Here is a 20,923-nt window from a genome sequence, read left to right as displayed (position 1 = left end):
AGAAACTCCCTGCCATAAACCTCCAGGCACCGTCAACTTGCCGATGCCTTGGAAGCAGCCGACCACAGCCGACACTGAGTCCATCCGTCCGAAAACTTCGAGCCTCCGGCCAGCCCCTCCGATACAGCCTCCCGAGAGCCATCCTCTGCCGAGCGCCTTCGACCTAGCCCCGGCCGCTGAAACATGCAAAGCCAAGGATTTCGGAGCCTTCTGCTCCGGAGATTCCGGTTATCACACAATAGCAGCAGCAACGAAGTGGGCATTTCAGAAGCTTTCCAGGTGTTGCTCCGTACTCTCACGTCTGTCTCCATCAAATCAGAACTGTGCACGGTCCCCTACTTGACAGATAACAGATATTCATCCACGGAGAGGCCGCGAGCGCTGCCATTGTGCCGCCATCTTCTCCTAAATGACAATAAACGAGGACTGAGTGTCCTCATAACCTAATTTAATCTGATCTAATATATGATTGGTGTAAAGAGTGCTGACTGGCTGCTTTATGGCCTGGTATGGGAACACCAATGCCTTTGAGTGGAAAATTCTACAAAGGTAATGGATTTGGCCCAGTGCATCACATGTAAAACCCTCCCAACCATTGAGCACACCTACGTAAGATGTTGCCGTAAAAAAGCAGCATCCATCATCAAAGATCATCACCACCCAGCCCATACTCTTTTCTCACTACTGCCATCAAGTAGAAGGTTCAAGTGACACAGGACTTGCACCACCAGGTTCTATAGATTTGCTAAGTTTGGCCCGCAGAAAAAGGAATCTCAGTGTAACGCTCAGTTATATTGGCTCGTATATGTCTAGGGGAAATCCCACCCAGTACCTGCCTCAATGCTTCCCATGGAGTCGGTTGCTGCCCGAATCAATCCCAAACATCAATCATCAGCCAGCACACCCAGTACGTTTTACCAAGCACACTTTATAGATATTACTAATTCTATGACATTAATATAAATTCCATACAGAAAAGGAAGTAATGGAAAAAAAAAGCGCCAAGACTTATCAAAGTCCAAGTTCTTCGCACGCTACCGTTGGAGCTCAATCGATTCCTGACGACCACCCGAATCCTGTCGACTCACGGCTCAGGACCACCCGGAGTGATTGACCGGAGCCTTTCCGCACGTCCGCCGTCCTCCCCGTCTCTCCTCCAACTTCCCATCTCTCCTCCGACTCCCCGCCAAAAACCCCGTTCCCAGTCATATGATACAGCATTATCATCCGAAAACAAAACAATACATGACCACCCATTGGCTAATAGCACCCTGCTGTTTGTACTAATCCAAGCAAATGTCTAGCTACAGACTTTCTCAGCATTTAACATAACAAAGAAGCATTCCCCAGTATAACATAACAAAGAAGCCATTTTAGATTTAACGTATATAAAAAAAGAAAGACCCGTACATCAGTGTTGTATGTGGTGACATGTATGTACTCTGATAATAAATTTTACTTTGAACTTATAGAATCAGAGAATTATAGAGCACTACAGCACAGAAACATACCCTACATCCATCTAGTCCATGCCGACCTATTCCTCTGCCATTGACCTGAACCTGAACCCTAGCGCTCCATGCCCCTCCCACTAGTGTACTTATCCAAACTTCTCTTACACTCCTCTTCAGGTTCATGAAAACCATCCTGGGAATGAAAGGTCTAGCATATGCAGAGCACCTGATGGCTCTGGGCCTGTAGTCCCTGGAGTTCAGAAGAATGGAGGGGTGGGGGAACCTCATTGAAACCAATCAAATATTGAAAGGCCTAGATAGAGTGGATGTGTAGAGGATGTTTCCTGTAGTGGGTGAGTTCAGGACCAGAGGGCATAACGTTAGAGTAGAAGGATGTCCCTTCAGAGCAGAGATGGAGTGGAGTTCCTTTCTTTACTCAAGGGTGCTGAATCTGTGGAATTCATTGTCAGAGTCAATGGTGGAAGCCAAGTCATTGAGTATATTAAAATGGTTAATAGGTTCTTGATTTGTAAGGGTGTCAGATGTTACCAGGGGAAGTTAAGAGAACGGGGCTTGAGAGAGATAATATATCAGCCATGATGGAATAGCAGACAGACTTAATGGACTGAATGGCCTAATTCTGCTCTTAAATCTGATGGTCTTAAGTGTTGAAATTGAACTTGCTATTTACCTTGTGTGCTTCGCATAAGTGAGAAATTTCATTACACACTAGTGTATATGGCGAAAGAAACTAAGTTATCTAAGTACTTTTTAGCAAACAAATTGTTTTTTAAAAGTCATGTGGAATTTTTGGGAGAAAATTCATCTTTTCAATTCTGAGTGTTTTCTTCTCCTGATCAGTGGTGTTCATTCCATAGAACCTGGACATTAGACCAGCTCTTCTCATCTGAACTCAGTGGCCACTTTATTAGATTCACTGGTTCTTTAATTCATATAACTAATCAGCCAATCATGTGGCAGCAGTGTCATGGTCCGGTCCATGAAGTCCGCATTCTGGTTCACGATCCGGTCCGTGGACTCAGGACTCCAGGTCTTCCAGCTGTCCCTTGTTTGAGTTAATCATAGGCACCTGATTCCCATCTTGGGGCTTGGAATATAAGTAGCCTTGGGGTTGAGTGCGGGCTGCTGGTTTGCTTTGTCAAGATCCCCTGGGAGCAACCTGCTGGTGGAAGGCTAGAGCAGCCAATTGCCATCTTTAGGCTGTGTTGTGGAACCATCCCCTTATAGAGCCTTGCTATCAGTAGTTGGAGCAGTCTTTGCAGTATGGATTTGGCTGTTTCCTGGGCCAGCTGAGTGGCTGCCAGCTACTCTGAGCTAGGTAGGGATCCGGCTGTTTCCGTAGCCAGCTGAGGTTGCTGGCCAAACTGAGACTCGGAGCAACCCTGGAGCAGAGATAGAACTGTCTGTTGTTCTTTGGCATTTGTCTCTTCTTGTCCTCAACTCTGTGGGGTAAGCCAGGCCATTTTGCCGTTGCCCTGTGGGGCGATCTGTCTTGTCTTGTCCTCGCCTCTGTGGGGTAGGTCAGGCTGTTTTGCTGTTGCCCTGTGGGGGGGGGGGGGGAAACATGTCTTGTCTTTGCCTCTGTTAGGTAAGTCTGGCTGTCCTGCTGTTACCCAACAGATGGACCTGTTGCACCTTGGTGTGGAGAAGTTGAGTCCTGACTTGTCTAAGTATAAGTCCTGGCTCTATGTCTATGTAATGTCCTGTCTCATGTTGGTGTCATGTTAGGACAAGTCCTGGCTCTATGTTCATGTTCAGTTCCCAGTCGGTATCTCAGCTCCAGCCTCTGGTTATCAGCCTCTGCATCTCAAGAGGAACATCCTGCAGCCAAGCTCCAAGAACCCTAGCCTTGAACATCCTGCAGCCAAGCTCCAAGAACCCTAGCCTTGAACATCCTGCAGCCAAGCTCCAAGAACCCTAGCCTTGAACATCCCGCAGCCAAGCTCCAAGAATGCTAGCCTCGAGGATCCTGCAGCCAAGCTCCAAGAACCCAAGCCTGAAATCTCCAGCCTCCAAGCTCACAACCCAAGTCCCCAGCCTCAAGAGCAAAGACTGCAGCCTGTCTCCAAGCTCAGGCCTCTAGACCCCACCACATCCTGGCCTGAGGCCATATCATGTCCTTGCCTGGTTCTGGAGCCCGAGGCAAGACCCAGGTTCTGGGTCCTTGTCCAGTCTCGGGCTCAGAGTCGAAGCCTTGTCACCTAGTTCATGGTTTCCAGTCCTGGTCCCGCTTTCCCTAGCCCAAGTCTGCATTCTTGTCCCTACTCCTGGTCTGAATCCTGTCATGTCCCTACTCTAGTCAAGTCCTGTTCCTTGTACTTCAGTGTCTGTGTCTTGCATTTGGGTCCATTCCCAATGCCCCCATTGTGACAAGCAGCTCAATTCATGAAAGCACCTGAGAAATGGTTAAGAGGTTCAGTTGCTGATAAGAATAAATATCAGAAGGGGAATAAATGTGATCTAAATGACTTTGATCATATCCTGATTGTCGGTGTCAGATGGTGTGGTCTGAGTATAGTAGAAACTGGTGATCTCCTGGAAATTTTATACACAACATTCTCTAGAGTTTCCCGAGAATGGTGTGAAAACAAACAAAAGGAAATCCAATGAGTGGTAGTTCTGTAGCCGAAAATGCCTTGTTAATGATGGGGTTTGGAAGAGAAAGCCCAGTCTTGTTCAAATTGACAGGAAGGCAATAGTAACTCAATTTAAATTTACAAAAACGCGACCAGTTTCAGTTTCGTTTTCAGTGAAGCGTAACTCAGTTTAGGAAGTAGCCACTCCGCACATTTCTCGTCCTTGTATCCCGCTCCCCAAACAAGCGTTTCCGACGTTAGCTTTCGTCTCTTATCTGGCTGAGCGTTGCTTGTGCGGAAAACCAGGTGAAATGTGATTTTTTTTTCTTGTTGTTATTGTTATAAATACAATTATATTGTCCATATTAAGCACCAAAGAGAAGTGGTCATCGGGGCGAATCTTGCGCGGCAGATTTTGTGTTGATTATTCGGCGGTCACTTCAGTGACTCGTCGGAATGACGGCAGGAAGAAACTTTGCAAACAGACTTTTGTCGGATAGACCCCTCAGGTCAGACAGTGCCTTTGGAATGAGGAACAGCTAAACCCGCGACTCGGTGATCTTTCCCGAGGACCCACCGAGTTGCAGGCTGACAGGGCGGCGAGGAACGCTTTCTCCGTCAGGGCGGCGACAACAAGTGATCACTTTTGAAGGCCGAATGCAAGGTTTCTCAGCATTTTGGGGGCTACGTCCATGGGTCCCTCAAAGATGCCGCGCAGGCGTTCGGTGGGTGAGTTGGCCTTCATCAGTCGGGTATTGAGTTCAGGAGGCAATGTTGCAGATGTATTAAAAACCCCCCGTAGAGCACTTGGAATATTGTGTTCAGTAATGGTCGCCTCATTTTGGAAAGATGTGGAAGCTTTAGAGAGGGTGCAGAGGAGATTTACAGGATGCTGTGTGGACTAGAGAGCATGTCCTATGAAAACAGTTTGAGGGAGCTGGGGCTTTTCTCTCTGGAGTGGAGGAGGGTGAGAGGTGACCCAGCTAGAGGTGCACAAGATGATACGAGGCAAAGATGGAGTGGATAGCCAGACACATGTTCCCAGGAGGGAATTGGCTAATACAAGAGGGAATGCATTTAATGTGATAGGAGGAAAGCATGCTCGTGTTTTACAGACTGCTGAGTGTGTGGAATGCCCTGCCAGGAGTGGTGGTAGAGGCTGGCACATTAGGGACATTTAAGAAACTCTTGATAGGCACGTGGATGAAAGAAGAATGTAGGGCCATGTAGGAAGGACAGATTACATTGATCTTAGAGTAGGGTACTCTCACTTAGAGGTTAGACTGTACCAGCTACTCCTTAAAGGCTGGGTCACTTCCATATTTATCCTCCATGGCATGCTTATCTGTCAATACCCACTATTTGAGCAATGGGTGCCTCTTCCCTAACAAGGAGGACATACTTCCATCTAACAAAGTAGCTTAAACACTGCTAATTTATTTTTAATGATACACATTTAAATCTAGATAAAATTCTTAAAACTCATAGAGGATTTCCACCTTATAAAAGAGGTCCTAATCACAAACAATTCCTAAAACACTAAGGAGTTACAAAAGACAGGTATAATTCCTTAAAGTTATAAAGGGAATCTTAGTGAGTTGCCAACGAATTAGCCATATTTCGCACAAGTTGAAGGCAGCAGAATAAATTCGAATTCACCCTGTCTTTCCGTTCTTCTTGTTCCTTGACCATTCCTAGCAAGCCCGGATTCTCTCTAACATTTATACTGCTTTTTTTTTTAACGTCACACATGCGATATTTTTTCAAATACCTTTTCACAAAGGTCTTAAAAAAATTCTGGGGACAGATAGTCCAAACATCCCAAATTAATCCCGTGGAGGTTTACTCTTTGAGTATACAAATCTTGCCACTATTGCTAGATTAACAATTTGGTGTGCTGTGTTATCGTATCAATCTGGTCTGCAGTTGAACTAAAGAAGTTACCCAGACAAGCAATTAACAAATCCACTTTTTACATGGCATCTCTTGAGCAGTGAGTCTATGCTGTAAGTTTAAATCCCATGTTCTATAGACAGTGCTATTTGTTTACAGAGCTGTTCTTTTATCTTCAGATTGATTATTGCTTGTCATTTACATTAAAAACTAAGGACTGGCTCTCATTTATGACAGGAAACTGAACAGTGAATATTGGCTGGAAGTTTAACTTGTCAAAAACAACTCTTAGCAACACACACAGAATGCTGGGCGAGCTCAGCAGGCCAGGTAGTATCTGTGGAAAGGAGTAAATGGTCACTGTTTGGGCCAAGACCCTTCAGTAGGATGCTGCCAATGAAAGTCTCATGCTGAAACGTCAACTGTTTACTCTTTTCCATCGATGCTGCCTGGCCTTCTGACTTCCTCCAGCATTTTGTGTGTGTTGCTTGGATTTCCAGCACCTGCAGATTTTCTGTTGTTTGTGACAAGCAACTCTGTTCTGTACAAGTGTCAGCTGCTATGTTAGAAAGCTGAGCATGGCAAAAAGGCCTCCTGGCCCTGGGTAGTGACTATCCATAACAGCACAACATCGTGGGCCAAAGGGCTGTACTGTACTGTGCTGGTGTGTTCTATGATTGGAGGTCATGGTGTGGTTGTACAGGGCGCTGGGGTTATTGTGTTCAGTTTTGGTCATCCTTCACCCTTCAGTTTGGAAGGATTTTACCAAACTGGAAAGAGCAAAGTAAAATATTACAAGGATGCAGCCAAGACTTGAGGAGCTGAGTTAATGGGAGAGGTTGGACAGACTAAGAGATTATTCCTTGGAGCATAGGCAAATGAGAGGTGATCTTATCGAGGTATATGAAATTATGGGGTGGGGGCGTAGAGAGACTGAATGCACTCAGTCTGTTTCCCCAGAGATGGGGAATCAATAACTGAAGTGCGACACACTCAAATTGTGGGAGGAACTCTACAGGTCAGACAGCATCTATGTAGGGGAATAAACTGTGGACAATTCAGGTTAAGACCCTTCATCAGGATTGAAAAGTAAGAGGGTGAGGGAGGTGTACAGGTTGGAAGGTAAGGAGGAAGGTGAAAGGATGGGGGAAGGGGAGAAGTAAGAAACTGGGAGATGATAGGTGGAAAAGATAGAGATGAAGAAGAAGATATCTGATTGGAGAGGACACTGGACCATGGGAGAAAGGGAAGGAAGTGGGGAACCAGGGAGAGGTGATGGGAAGGAAGTGGGGAACCAGGGAGAGGTGATGGGAAGGAAGTGGGGAACCAGGGAGAGTAACCAGAGCAGGGAATAGAATGAGAGAAGGGGGAGCACTTTCCACAGGGCAGCCATAGCTAACACCAGAGGAGATTCGTTTAAGGTTGAGTGGAGAAAAGTTAGTGGAGATGTTGGCACTGTTCCCTCTAAGCCAAGGGGTGTGCAACTGCATAGTAACTGAAATTCTGCCACACACATACCCTTTGTTGCTGCACAGCTGTAATTTTATTTTATATATTAATATAATTTTGAAATATCCTCTAATTATGTGTTAATGAATGTATAATCCATTCATCTTCTAAATAATAAACATAACCCAACCTCCCCTCGACGTTCCCTCCCTACTTTGCAACATTTTAGAGTTCAATGTATTTACGCTGTTAGTGTTTCAAGTTGCAACACTCATAAATTGTAACAATAAACACAGAATGGAAGTCGGTGGATCAGTGTTAATAAACTGCCAACCCACTGAACGCCAATGGTGTCTTGTCAAAACATTTTACTGTTGCCATTTTACCTGTCAGTTGCTTTGACTTCCCGACATCATTTACTTGTGTTATGAGTTGAACTTCCTGTTTGATGTGTGTATTACAAAAAAAACATTTAAAATGCCATGTATTTTTCAGGCCCTGAAAAAGGATTTCCTGTTCAGAGTAATGATTGGTCTGTGCAGCGGTTTAAAAAAAAAAAAAAAAAAAAAAAAAAGAGGATGTTGGATGTCAGTGTTCGGTGCCTAGATCGCACTGTTGGGGGTTGTGGTAGAGGCTGAGAGAGACATTTAGGAAATCCTTAGATTGCCATTTGGAGGTAAGAGAAATGAAGGGTTATGGGCTGTGGAGGATCTATTGTGAAGTAGGATTGTATGTATCAGACCAATGTTTGCTAAAGGGTCCGTACTGTGCTATTCTAAGGTGACCCCTTATTCTCCTGTTCTCTAGGGAATAAACTCCTAGTTTGCACATCTCTGTTTATAACCCAGGCTCTTGAAGCCTAGAAACATGGTAATAAATCTTGACATCATTCTTGTAAATTGTGTTGTGATCAGTTAGTGAAAGTAGATTTTAATCAAGTGTTTTTACTTTTTCAGCATGTCTGTGATAACATCCCATCTCACAGAAGAAGACTTGAAACTTGTGTTTGAAACTCTTGGTGAAATCAAGTTACACCTTCTCTATAAAGCCAGTGTCCATGGGTTTGATAGCAATTCCTTCTATGCTAAATGCTCTCAGCAGGGACCAACATTAACCGTAGGTTATACAGACTCAGATAACATTTTTGGAGGTTACATTACCGAGGATGTCAGGAGTTATTGTGCAAAAGACAATAAAGCTTTCCTCTTCCAAATAACCAAGAAAGGACCAAAAAGAGTGCTTTATAAGTTTGATGTGAATCCAGGTGCTGAGGCCTTTTCGTATAGTTCAAGGGAAGGCGTCAGTTTTGGGGCTAGCCTTGTGTTCTTGATCAATTTCAAGCCCTGTATGAAGATCAGCACTGGCAAGTCCTACAACCTGGATTATACTGGTCCATTTTGCTGTGATAAACCAATCACTCTCACCGAATTAGAAACTTACAGAGTGGAAGGTAAAGATACCCATTTCATCCAGAATGACTGGGAACTCAGGGTAAAGTCCACAAACAAAGCTAAACTTGATAAATTTCTCATCTTTTGCAGAGGTAAAAGTCCCCTTGAGGAAAATAGATTGGTCACCAAGGTAAGTTTCCTAATGCAAATTACTTCTTAACTAATGGATAGAAAAATAAACTGAGAAAAATCAATATACAGGTGTACCCCGCCTTTTGAACGTTCGCTTTATGAAACCTCACTGTTACAAAAAACCTACATTAGTTACCTGTTTTCGCTAACAGAGGGTGTTTTCACTGTTACGAAAAAAGGGAGCGCACGCCCCGGGCAACCAAGCTCCTCCCCTGGAATGGCATTCTAGCCGGCATTGCTTTAACATGTGCCTGTGAGCATCTGTGCTTTACGTCGATTTATTTTGAGCACCCGTTAGCAAGATGAGTTCTAAGGTATCGGAAAAGCCTAAAAGAGCTCGTAAGGGTGTTACACTTAGCGTAAAACTAGACATAATTAAGTGTTTTGATCATGGTGAACGAAGTAAGGACAAAGTGAGTTTGGCTTGTGGAAGTTGACGAAGATGATGTTGAAGAGGTTTTGGCATCCCATGACCAAGAAGTGATAGATGAAGAGCTGATGCAGTTGGAAGAGGAAAGGATAAAAAATGAAACCGAACGCAGTAGTGAATGGACTGAAAGTGAAGTCGTCTAGGAACTAAACATGAAATAACTGCGTGAGATTTTCACAGCAATGATTGCAGAAAAGTACGACTTTAATTTTGAAAGGGTACGTAGGTCTAGGGCATACTTGCAGGATGGTTTGAGTGCTTACAAAGAACTGTATAATAGAAAAATGCGCGAGGCTAAGCAGTCAAGCATACTATTGTTTTTCAAGCCTTCCACATCAGCACAGCAGATGACGAACCTTGACCTTTGACATTGAGGCAGGCAGACATAGAAGAAGGTGACTTGCCTGCCCTGATGGAAACGGACAACGATGAGATGACACCTCAGTGTCCCACCACCCCAGTGGTCCTAACCTCCGGGCTGCGGCAAAGCATTCAGTGGTGCAGAGGTAGCCAGGACGCACCTAGCACATCTTTAAGAAAAAAAGCCAAAATAAACAAGCTAATTAATTAGGTGCCGCCAGGCACGTAAATGTCGGCCCAGATCAGAGGCGATTGCCGATTGCGTTGCCTCTGATCTGGGCCAACATTTACATGCCGGGCGGCACCTAATTAATTAGCTTGTTTATTTCAGCTTTTATCTTAACGATGTGCTGGGTGCATCCCAGCTACCGCTGCACGCTTTGTGGATTGGTACCGGTCCGCGGCCTGGAGGTTGGGGACAACTGCACCACCTCAACCTCTGATGACTCAGCCTAACACACCATCATCAGTGTGATTCTGGTAAGTGATACTACACTGTACATACATTATTTCTACTTTATATAGGCTGTGTATTCTTGTGTTATTTGGTATGATTTTGGCAGCTTCATAGGTTAAAGGTTACTGGAGAGTGTTTTTGCTGAGAGCGCTTGCGTGAGATTTTCGCTATGGTGGACAGTGCGGCAATGATTGTAGAAAATTATTTCTACTTCATATAGGCTGTGTATTTATCATATCATTTGTGTTTTTACTATATGTTACTGTTATTTTAGGTTTTATGTGTTATTTGGCATGATTTGGTAGGTTATTTTTTGGGTCTGCCAACGCTCACAAATTTTTCCCATATAAATAAATGGCAATTGTTTCTTCACTTTACGACATTCCGGCTTACAAACCATTTCATAGGAATGCTCTACCTTCGGATGGCAGGGGAAACCTGTAAAATAAATCAGCAGGGATTTTTCCAAAGTCAAAACCATTCATTCTTTTTCAATGCATGGTTCAGAACTATTTTGATGCATGGAACTTTACAACACAGTGCGGGCGTTCAGTCCAGTGTGTGCTGACCTTTCAACCTGCTCTAAGATTAATCTAACCCTTCCCTCCTGAACATCCGTCTATTTTTCCACAATCCTATGTGCCAATCTGAGTTTCTTGCATGTCCCTAGTATATCTGCCTCTACCACCATCCCTGGCGTGGCACCACTCTATATATAAAGAAAAAGAACATATCTCTGACATCCCCCTATATGATCCTCCCAACATGTTTCCATTTACACCTTTGGGAAAAAGTCTCTGGCTGTCATTCAGTCTATGCCTCTTATCATCCTGTATCAAATCATCTCTGATCCTCGGCTGCAAAGAGAAAAGCCCTAGCTCACTCAGCCTATCCTCATACGACATGCTCTGGCAGGCAGCGTCCTGGTAGATCTCCTTTGCACCCTCTCTGAAGCAATGATGAGGAGACGAGAACTGAACGCAGTATTCCAGATCAGGTCTAACCAGTGTTTTATTGAGGTGCCACATGAACTTCAGGCTCTTGAATTGGATCCTCTGACTAAAGAAGGTCAACACACCATATGCCTTCTTAATTTCAACTTGCACAGAAGATAGCCCTTTACTTTATAATTTATACTTTATTGTCGCCAAACAATTGATACTAGAGCGAACAATCATCACAGCGATATTTGATTCTGCTCTTTGTGCTCCCTGGAGTACAAATCAATAGTAAATATTAAAAATTTAAATTATAAATCATAAATAGAAAATGGAAAGTAAGGTAGTGCAAAAAAAAAAAACCGAGAGGCAGGTCCGGATATTTGGAGGGTACGATAACTGTTCAGCAGTCTTATCACAGTTGGAAAGAAGCTGTTCCCAAATCTGGCTGTACGAGTGTTCAAGCTCCTGAGCCTTCTCCCAGAGGGAAGAGGGATGAAAAGTGTGTTGGCTGGGTGGGTCGTGTCCTGGTGACGGCTCCGACAGCCTGCAGTGTAAAGTGAGTCCGAGGATGGAAGATCGGTTTTTACAGTTGCCTCACTCATTCTTGCAGGCTGAGTTTCAGATGCCTACCATTTTCTGGGTGGAAATAGTTTTCATTGTCTCCTTCTAAGCATGATCTTAAGTTTGTTCCTCCTGGGTTTTTGGTGATTGTGCTATTTATGGTTAGAAGGTGAAAGGTTAAAGATTAGCTTTATTTGTCATATGTACATTGAAACATCGCAGCAGACAGTGAAATGTGTCATTTATGTTAACATTTTCCCCCGGTGCTGATTTAGCATGCCCACAACTCACTAATAATCCCGTATATCCTCGGAATGTGGGATGAAACCAGCGCACCCAGAAGAAACCCCCAGTCAAAGGGAGAAAGTACAAACTTCTTACAGACAGTGGAGGGAATTGGTCCCCGATCAGTGATCGCTGGTGCTGTACACATCAATTAAATCACCTCTTGGCCTCTTATTTTCCAAATAAATTAAGCCCTGGCTTCTCCAATCTTTTCTAATGGCTAGAATTCTGACAAAGTCCTTCAGCACCTTGTCCTGTGCAATCTGTAATTCATCAACCTGATCCGTATGCAGTATTCAGAGTACGTTTCTTTATTCATTCGGAGGATATCATAATATGATAGGATTCACCCTGCAATTTGAGAAGGAGATGCAAAAGTCAGATGTATCAGTATTACAGCGGAGTGAAGAAAATTAGAGGCATGAGAGATGAGTTGGCCGGAAATGATTGATTGGGAAAGGGAAAGGGATAAAGGTAGCAATGGCTGGAAATTCCAAAAGCAATTTGAAAGGCGCAGGATATATACATACCAAAGAGGAAGAAGCATTCTAAAAGAAAGTCACAACCGTGGCTGACCAGCAATGTCAAAGCCAACGTAAAAGCCAAAGAGAGGGTATATAATAGAGCAAAAATTAGTGGGAAGTTAGACCATAAGATATAGGAGTAAAAGTAGGCTGTTTGGCCCATCGAGTCTGGTCCACCATTCAATCATGGGCTGATCCAATTCTCTCAGTCATCTCCACTCCCCTGCCTTCTCCCCATACCCTTTGATGCCCTGGCTAATCAAGAACCTATCTATCTGTCTTAAATACACCCAATGACTTTGCCTCCATAACTGCTCGAGGCAACAAATTCCACAAATTTATCACCCTCTGACTAAAGTAATTTCTTCACATCTCTGTTCTAAATAGACATCCTTCAATCCTGAAGTCGTGCCCTGTTGTCCTAGAATCCCCTACCATGGGAAATAACTTCGCCATATCTAATCTGTTCAGGCCTTTTAACATTCGGAATGTTTCTGTGAGATCCCCTCTCATTCTCCTCAACTCCAGGGAATACAGCCCAAGAGCTGCCTGGCGTTCCTCATACGGTAATCCTTTCATTCCTGGAATCAATCTCATGAATCTTCTCTGACCCATCTCTATTGTCAGTATATCCTTTCTAAAATAAGGAGCCCAAAACTGCACACAATACTGCAAGTGTGGTCTTACGAGTGCCTTAGGGAGCCTCAACATCACATCCCTGCTCTTATATTTTATACCTCTAGAAATAAATGCCAACACTGCATTTGCCTTCACCACTGACTCAGCCTGGAGGTTAATCTTTAGGGTATCCTGAACAAGGACTTCCAAGTCCCTTTGCATCTCTGGATTTCAAATTCTCTCAATCTAAATAATAGTCTTCACATTTATTTCTTTCACCGAAGTGCATGTCCATACACTTCCAACATTGTATTTCATTTGCCACTTCTTTGCCCATTCCCTTAAATTATCTAAGTCTCTTTGCAAGCTGTCTTTCCTCAACACTACCTGCTCCTCCACCTATCTTTATATCATCGGCAAATTTAGATTAGATTAGATTCAACTTTATTGTCATTGTGCAGAGTACAGATAAAAAGCCAATGAAATGCAGTTAGCATCTGACCAGAAATGCAAAGGATAGTGTTATTTACTTTTTATTCGCAGTTATTTTGTAAGTGCTACAGCACACAAATATAAAAGTACTGAGTCAGTACAATATGGATGCAATACTGCTTAGCGCTGTGATGTGAGGTTCAGCAGGGTCACAGCCTCAGGGGAGAAGCTCTTCCTGTGCCTGCTGGTGTAGGAGCGGAGGCTCCTGTAGCACCTACTGGATGGGAGGAGAGTAAAAAGTCAATGGTTAGGGTGAGATGCATCCTTGATAATGCTTTTCGCCCTGCCCAGACAGTGTTTATAGTAGATGTTCTCAATGGTGGGCAATTGGGTGCTGAAAATCCGCTGGGCAGTTTTAACTACACGCTGGAATGCTTTGCAGTCCGATACAGGATAATTGCCATACCACACTGAGATGCAGTGGGTGAGTATGCTCTCGATGGTACAGCGGTAAAAGTCCATCAGTATCCTGGGACAGAGGTGAGCTTGCTTGATGCTCCGTAGGAAATAAAGGTGCCGTTGCATCTTTTTGATCAGGATGGAGGAGTTCAGGGACCAGATGAGATCCTTGGAAATGTGGACTCCAAGGAATTTGAAGCTTGATGCACGCTCTACTGCAGCTCCGTTGATGTAGATGGGGATGTGAGTGTGGCTCCTAGCATGCCTGAAGTCCACAATGATCTCCTTGGTCTTCTGGGTGTTAAGGGCCAGATTGTTGTCGGCACACCATGCGGCCAGATGCTGGACCTCGTCCCTGTAGGCCGTCTCATCATTCCCTCTGATCAGACCAATCACTGTGGTGTCATCTGCGAACTTGATTATGGAGTTAGAACCATGTACAGGAACACAGTCATAGGTGAAAAGGGAGTACAGAAGAGGGTTCAGCACACAGCCTTGAGGCATGCTGGTGTTCAGGGTGAGAGTGGAGGAGGAGAGGTTGTCTAACTTAACTGATTGGGGTCTGTTAGTCAGAAAGTCCAATGTCCAATTGCAGAGGGATGAGTTGATACCAAGCTGGCTAAGTATTGAATGCCGAACTAAAGTCAATGAACAGCATTCTGACGTGAGATTTTTAGCCAAAAATCCATTAATCTGAATCATTGACATACATCATAAAAAGCAGCGGTCCCAGCACTGACCCCTGTGGAACTCAACTGGTAACCGGCAGCCAGCCAGAGCAGGATCCCTTTAGTCCCACTCTGTTTTCTGCTGACCAGCCAATGCTCCACCCATGCTAGTAACTTCCCTGTAATTCCATGGGCTCTTATCTTGCTAAGCAGCCCATGTGGGGTACCTTGTCAAAGGTCTCCTGAAAATTCAAGTACACCACATCATCTGCATCTCCTTTGTCTACCCTGCTTGTAATTTCCTCAAAAAAGTGCAGTAGATTTGTCAGGCAGGATATTCCTTTCAGAAAACCATGCTGGTTTTGGTTTATCTTGTCATGTGCCTCCAGGTATTCCGTAATCTCATCTCTAACAATGGATTCCAACAACATCCCAACCACTGATGTCAGTCTATAGTTTCCTTTCCGCTGCCTCCCACCCTTCTGAAATAGGGGAGTAACATTTTCAATTTTCCAGTTATCTGGTACAGTGCCAGAATCTATCGATGCTTGGAAGATCATCGCTAATGCCTCCACAATCTCTCCAGCTACTTCCTTCAGAACCTGAGGATGCATACCATCAGGTCCAGGAGATATATCCACCCTCAGACCATTAAGCTTCCAGAGCACCCTCTCAGTCATAATTTTCACTGCACATACTTCACTTCCCTGACATTCAAGTGTGGAATGGGCAATTGGCGGCAGTGGTGGAGGTGGAAATGATAGGGTCTTTTAAGAGACTCCTGGATGGCTACATGGGGCTTAGAAAAATAGAGGGCTATGGGTAAAGTCTAGGTAGTTCTAAGGTAGGGACATGTTGGGCACAGCTTTGTGGGCCGAAGGGCTTGTGTTGTGTTGTAGGTTTTCTATGTTTCTCTGTCTGGTATACTGCAGATGTCTTCCACTGTGAAGACTGATGCAAAATACGCATTCAGTTCCTCTGCTATCTCTGTGCCTCTTATTACAATATCTCCAGTGTCATTTTCTATTGGTCCTATATCTACCCTCTACTCTCTTTTACCCTTTATATACTTAAAAAAGCTTTTAGTATCTTAGTTGATATTAGTCACCAGCTTCCTTTCATAATTCATCTTTTCCTTCGGAATGGCCTCCTTAGTTTACTTCTGCAAGTTTTTAAAAGCTTCCCAACCCTTTTATCTTCTCACTAGCTTTGGCTTCCTTGTATGCCCTCTCTTCTTCTTTTACTTTGGCTCTGACTTGTCAGCCACGGTAGTGTCCTTCTTCCATTTGAAAATATCTTCTTACTTGGAATATATCTGTCTTGCACTTCCCTTAATTTTCACAGAAATTCCAGTCATTGCTGCTCTGTTGTCCTTCTTACTAGTGTCCCTTTCCAGTCAACTTCGGCCAGTTCCCCTCTCATGCCATTGTAATTTCCTTTATTCCGCTGAAATGCCGACATGTTGGATTTTAGTTTCTCCTTCTCAAATTTCAAAGTGAACTCGATCATATTGTGATCACTGTTCCCTAAGGGTTCCTTAACCTCAATCGCTCTTATCACCTCCGGATCATTGCACAACACCCAATCCAGCACAGCCGATCCCCTCGAGGGCTCAACAACAAGCTGTTCTAAAAAGCCATCCCTTAGACATTCTACAAATTCTCTCTCTTGAAGTCCAGTACTGGCCTGGTTTTCCCAATCCACTTTCATGTTAAAATCCCCAACGATTGTCATGACATTGCCCTTCTGACATACCTTTTCTATCTCCTGCTGTAATTTGTAATCCACATCCCGGCTGCTGTTTGGGGGCCTGTATACAACCGCCATTAGGGTCCTTTTACCCTTGCCATTTCTTAATTCAACCCACAGAGACTTTACACCTTCTGATCCTGTGTCATCCCTTTCTAATGATTTAATATCATTTCTTATACACAGGGCCCCACCACCCCCTCTGCCTACTAACCCATCTTTCACATACACCGTATATCCTTGGATGTTCAGCTCCCAATGGCAGCCATCCTTTAGCCAAGTTTCAGAGATGGCCACAGTGTCATATTTGCCAATCTGAAGCTGAATTTCAAGATTGTCCATTTTATTTCTTACACTGCGTGCATTCAAATATATTTTCAGTCCGGTATTTGTTGCTTTGTGTTTTAACTGCACCATGCCTCTATTGCTCTGTAACTCATTCCACTGGCTGTGATTATGTCTCATCTCCTGCTTGTCCTTTCTATAATCTCTGTTGCATGCTATCTTTGATTTATTTCTGTTTTCCCCTTCCTCAGCCCTATCACTCTGGTTCCCACCCCCCTGCCAAATTAGTTTAAAACCTCCTTAACAGCTCTATTAAACCTGCCTGCTGGGATATTGGACCCCTTTGGGTTCACACCATTCGCTCAGCCATGTATTAATATGCCTGATCAAGTTTTCTTGCACTCATTAGCACATGACACAGGCAGCAATCCTGAGATTACTACCCTAGAAGTTCTGTTTTTAAGCTTCCTACCTAACTCCCTGAATTCTCTCTTCAGGACCTCTTCCCTTTTTCTACCTGTGTCGTTGGTACCAACGTGTACCAAGACTTCTGGTTGTTCACCCTTTCCCTTCAGAATACTCTGCACCCAATCTGAAACATCCCGTACCTTGACAACTGGGAGGCAACACACCATGCTGGTATCTCTATCAGGCTGACAGAACCTCCTGTGTGTTCCCCTCACTATGGAATTTCCTATGACTACCACATTCCTCATCTTCCTCTTTCCCTTCTACACCACTGAACCAGGCTCAGTGCCAGAGACCCGATCGCCATGGTCATCCTCTGTCAGGTCATCTCCCTCAACCGCATCCATAATGAGATAATGATTACTGAGGGGGATGGTCACAGGGGTGCTCTCTACTATCTGATCTCTTCCCTTCGCTCTTCCCTTCCCTTCCCTGACTGTCAGCCACTTATCTAACTCCTGCAGCTTCAGGGTGACTCCCTGTAGCTCCTATCTATCTCGTGCTCACTTTCCCTAATAAGCTGTAGGTTATTAAGCCGTAGCTCCAGATCCCTAACAGGGTCTCTCAGGAGCTGCATCTCGGTGCACTTGGCGCAGATGTGGCCATCTGGGAGACTCGAAGATTCCCAGGATTCCCACATCTGACACCCAGAGCAAAGTACTAACCCGACAGACATGCTCTCTATTCCTCAAAATATGCAAGGAGAAATGAAGTCACTTGTCCACTTACCCACTTACCTCGCCAAAGCCCGCTTTCGCCGAAGTCCGAATGAGCCAATGCCTTACTACTCTAATTCAAACCACTCTGCTGATGACCGCTCCATTAGGCTGTGTCTCCCTTTTATGCCGGAACCTTCCCTGCTCTCCAACACACGATTGGTGCGCTGGTTATAGCCACGTTCCCGCAAAGCCCTCGCTTTTAAACTTCACTCCCGGACCTGTGCGCTGCCTGTGTGGACTGTTTCTTTTTCATTATTAGAGGATTGGGAAGCTTTTCAATACTAACAGAAGGCAACTAAAAGAAATCATAAAGAAGGAAAAGATGGAATACGAAGTGTGGCTGGTCATTACTATTAAAAAGAATACCTAAAGTTTCTTCAGATACATAAAGAGTAAAAGAGAGGTGAGAGTAAATATCAGAATGCTGGAAAATGATGCTGGAAAGGTAGTAATGGGGGGCAAACTGAATACATATTTTGCATCACTCTTCACTGTAGAAGACATTAGTGGTATGCTGGAAGTATCAAGGGGCAGAAGTGTGTGAAGTTGCCATTATTTGGGAGAGGTTCTTGAGAAAGTGATAGGTGTGAAGGTACCGTAGATAAGTTGCTTGGATGAGATGGTGTTTACCTAAGTGTTCTGAAAAAGGTGGCTGAAGAGATTGTGGAGGCATTAGTAATGATCTTTCAAGAATCACTAGAGTTTGGCATGGTTCCAGAGGACTGGAAAATTGCAAATGTCACTTCATTCTTCAAGAAGGGTGACAGGTAGAAGAGAGGAAATTACAGGCCAGTTAGTCTGACCTCAGTGGTTTTGGGGTACTTGGATGCACATGATAAAATAGGCCATAGTCAGCATGGTTTCCTTATGGGAAAATCTTGCCTCAAAAGTCTGTTGGAATTCTTTGAAGAATTAACAAGTAGGATAGACAAAGGAGAATCAGTTGGTGATGTATACTTGGATTTTCAGAAGGTCTCTGACAAGGTGTCACACACGAGGCTGCTTAACATGCTACAGTGAGCCCGTGGTATTACAGGAAACATTCTAGCATGGATAAAGCAGTGGCTGATTTGTTGTTGTTCCTTTCTGCACCTTGTGTCACATTAGGCAGTAACCTTGCCATTTCTTTTGCATTTTTGTCTTTTTTACGAGGCGGAACTGCTAGGTCGACGCCCAGCCAGCACGGATGGAAAGTGTGCAAGAAGCTAGCCGGATTTGAACCCCAGACCGTTTGCCTTGAAGTCCAGTGTGGATGTCACTACACCAGCAGTTGGCTAGTGGCTGATTGGCAGGAGGCAAAGAGTGGGAATAATGGGATCCTTTTCTGGTTGGCTGCCAGTGATTAGTGGTGTTCCAAAGGGCCTGTGTGGAATCACTACTTTTTCATTATATGTCAATGACTTGGGTGATGGAATTGATTGCTTTGTGGCCAAGTTTGTGGATGATATGAAGCTAGATAGAGGACATGATGTTTTGAATAAGTAGAGAGACCATAGAAGGACTAAACAGATCAGGAGAATGGGTAAACAAGTGGCAGATGGAATACAGTGCCGAGAAGTGTATGGTCATGTAGAAGAAATAAAAGGGTTGACCATCTTCTAAGTGGAGAGAATATTCAAAAAAAAATCTCAGGTGCCAAGGGACTTGGGAGTTCTCATGCAGGATTCCCTAAAGGTTAATTTGCGGGTTGAGTCAGCGGTGAGAAAGGCAAATGCGATGTTAGCATTCATTTGGAGAGGACTAGAGTATAAAATCAAGAGCGCAATGTTAAGGGTTTATAAAGCACTGGTAAGGCCTCACTTGGAGTACTGTGAGCAGTTTTATGCCCCTTTTTCTATAAAGAATGTGCTGGCATGGGAGATGGTTCAAAGGAGGTTCACAGAAATTATTCCGCAGTTGAAAAGCTTGTCAAGTGGGGAGTGTTTGATGGTTCTGGCACTGTACTCATTGGAATTCAGAAGAATGGGGAGTGATCTCATTTAAACCTATTGAATGTTGAAAGGCCTAGAAAGAGTGGATGTTTCCTATGGTGTTGTGGTCTACGACCACAGGACGCAGCCTTGGAATGGAAGGGTGTCCTTTTAGAGTGTAGATGAGGAGGAATTTCTTCAGCCAGACTGATGAATCTGTGGAATTTGTTGCCAGAGGTGGCTACGGATGCCATGTCATTTGGTGTTTTTGAGGCCGAGGTTGATAGATTCTTGATTCGTCAGCAAATGAAGGGATACGAGGAGAAGCCAGAAGGTTGGGGCTGAGAGGAAAAAATGGATCAGTCATGATGAAATGATGGAAGAGTCTCGATAGGCTAAATGGTCTAATCCTGCACCTATATGGATCTTATGGGATGTGGGCTTCACAGGTTGAACTGATACTTAATTGGCCCTCTCTACTTGCCCTTGAGAAGGTGGTGAGCTGCCCTGTTGAACAACTGCAGTCCTTGAGGTGTGGGTACATCTACAGTGGGGTGAGGGAGGGAGCTTCAGAATTTGGCCCAGTGACAGTGCAAGAACGGACATATATTTCCAGGTCTGGATGGGGTTTCCCTTTAAGGGTGACTCAGGGTTGGTGGTGTTCCCCATGTTTTTCCCTATCCTTGTTCGTCTAACTGGCAGAGGTGGTGGATTTGGAGGATGAGTTTCTGTAGTGTGTTCTACAGATGGTATAAACTGCTGCTACTCTGTGTCTGTGGATTGAGTGAATGGTTGTGGAGTGGGCTTCTTATATGGTGCTTAGCTTCTTGAATGTTGTAGAAGCTACACTTGGCCAGGCGGGTGGAGAGTGTTCCATCACACTTCTGACTTGAGATGGTGAACAGGCTTTTGGAAGTTACTGACTGTAAGTTCCTAGCCTCTGACCTGCTCTGGCTTGCTCTTGTAGTCACAGTGTCAATGATGACCCCAGCTCAGTCATCCAAGACTTGGTGCCCCACGGATTGCAACACACAAAATGCTGGTGTACCTAAGGGGGTCAGGTGGGAAATTGACCATCAAT

The 20,923-nt window shown here is 44.3% G+C and overlaps 1 protein-coding gene across 4 annotated transcripts in view; it reads left to right on the top strand.

The window, feature by feature from the left end:
* Positions 1 to 4,241: 4,241 nt before the first annotated feature.
* Positions 4,242 to 20,923, top strand: part of LOC140205742 (interferon-induced protein 44-like) — a 56,266-nt gene continuing 39,584 nt past the window's right edge. Inside the window, exons 1-3 of one of the 4 annotated variants that reach the window (XM_072273317.1) lie at positions 4,242 to 4,357; positions 8,350 to 8,843; positions 8,935 to 8,974. In XM_072273317.1, coding sequence (XP_072129418.1) covers positions 8,351 to 8,843; positions 8,935 to 8,974 — 533 coding nt within the window. In that variant the 5' untranslated portion in view covers positions 4,242 to 4,357; position 8,350. Of the gene's footprint in view, positions 4,358 to 4,491; positions 4,781 to 8,349; positions 8,844 to 8,934; positions 8,975 to 20,923 lie in introns of those variants that run through there. The other 3 variants (XM_072273319.1, XM_072273315.1, XM_072273318.1) reach the window with 3 other exon arrangements.

Source organism: Mobula birostris, chromosome 12, assembly GCF_030028105.1.
Source record: "Mobula birostris isolate sMobBir1 chromosome 12, sMobBir1.hap1, whole genome shotgun sequence".
In the NCBI taxonomy this organism is placed as follows: domain Eukaryota; kingdom Metazoa; phylum Chordata; class Chondrichthyes; order Myliobatiformes; family Myliobatidae; genus Mobula; species Mobula birostris.
This window is presented reverse-complemented; position numbering and strand designations above follow the sequence as displayed.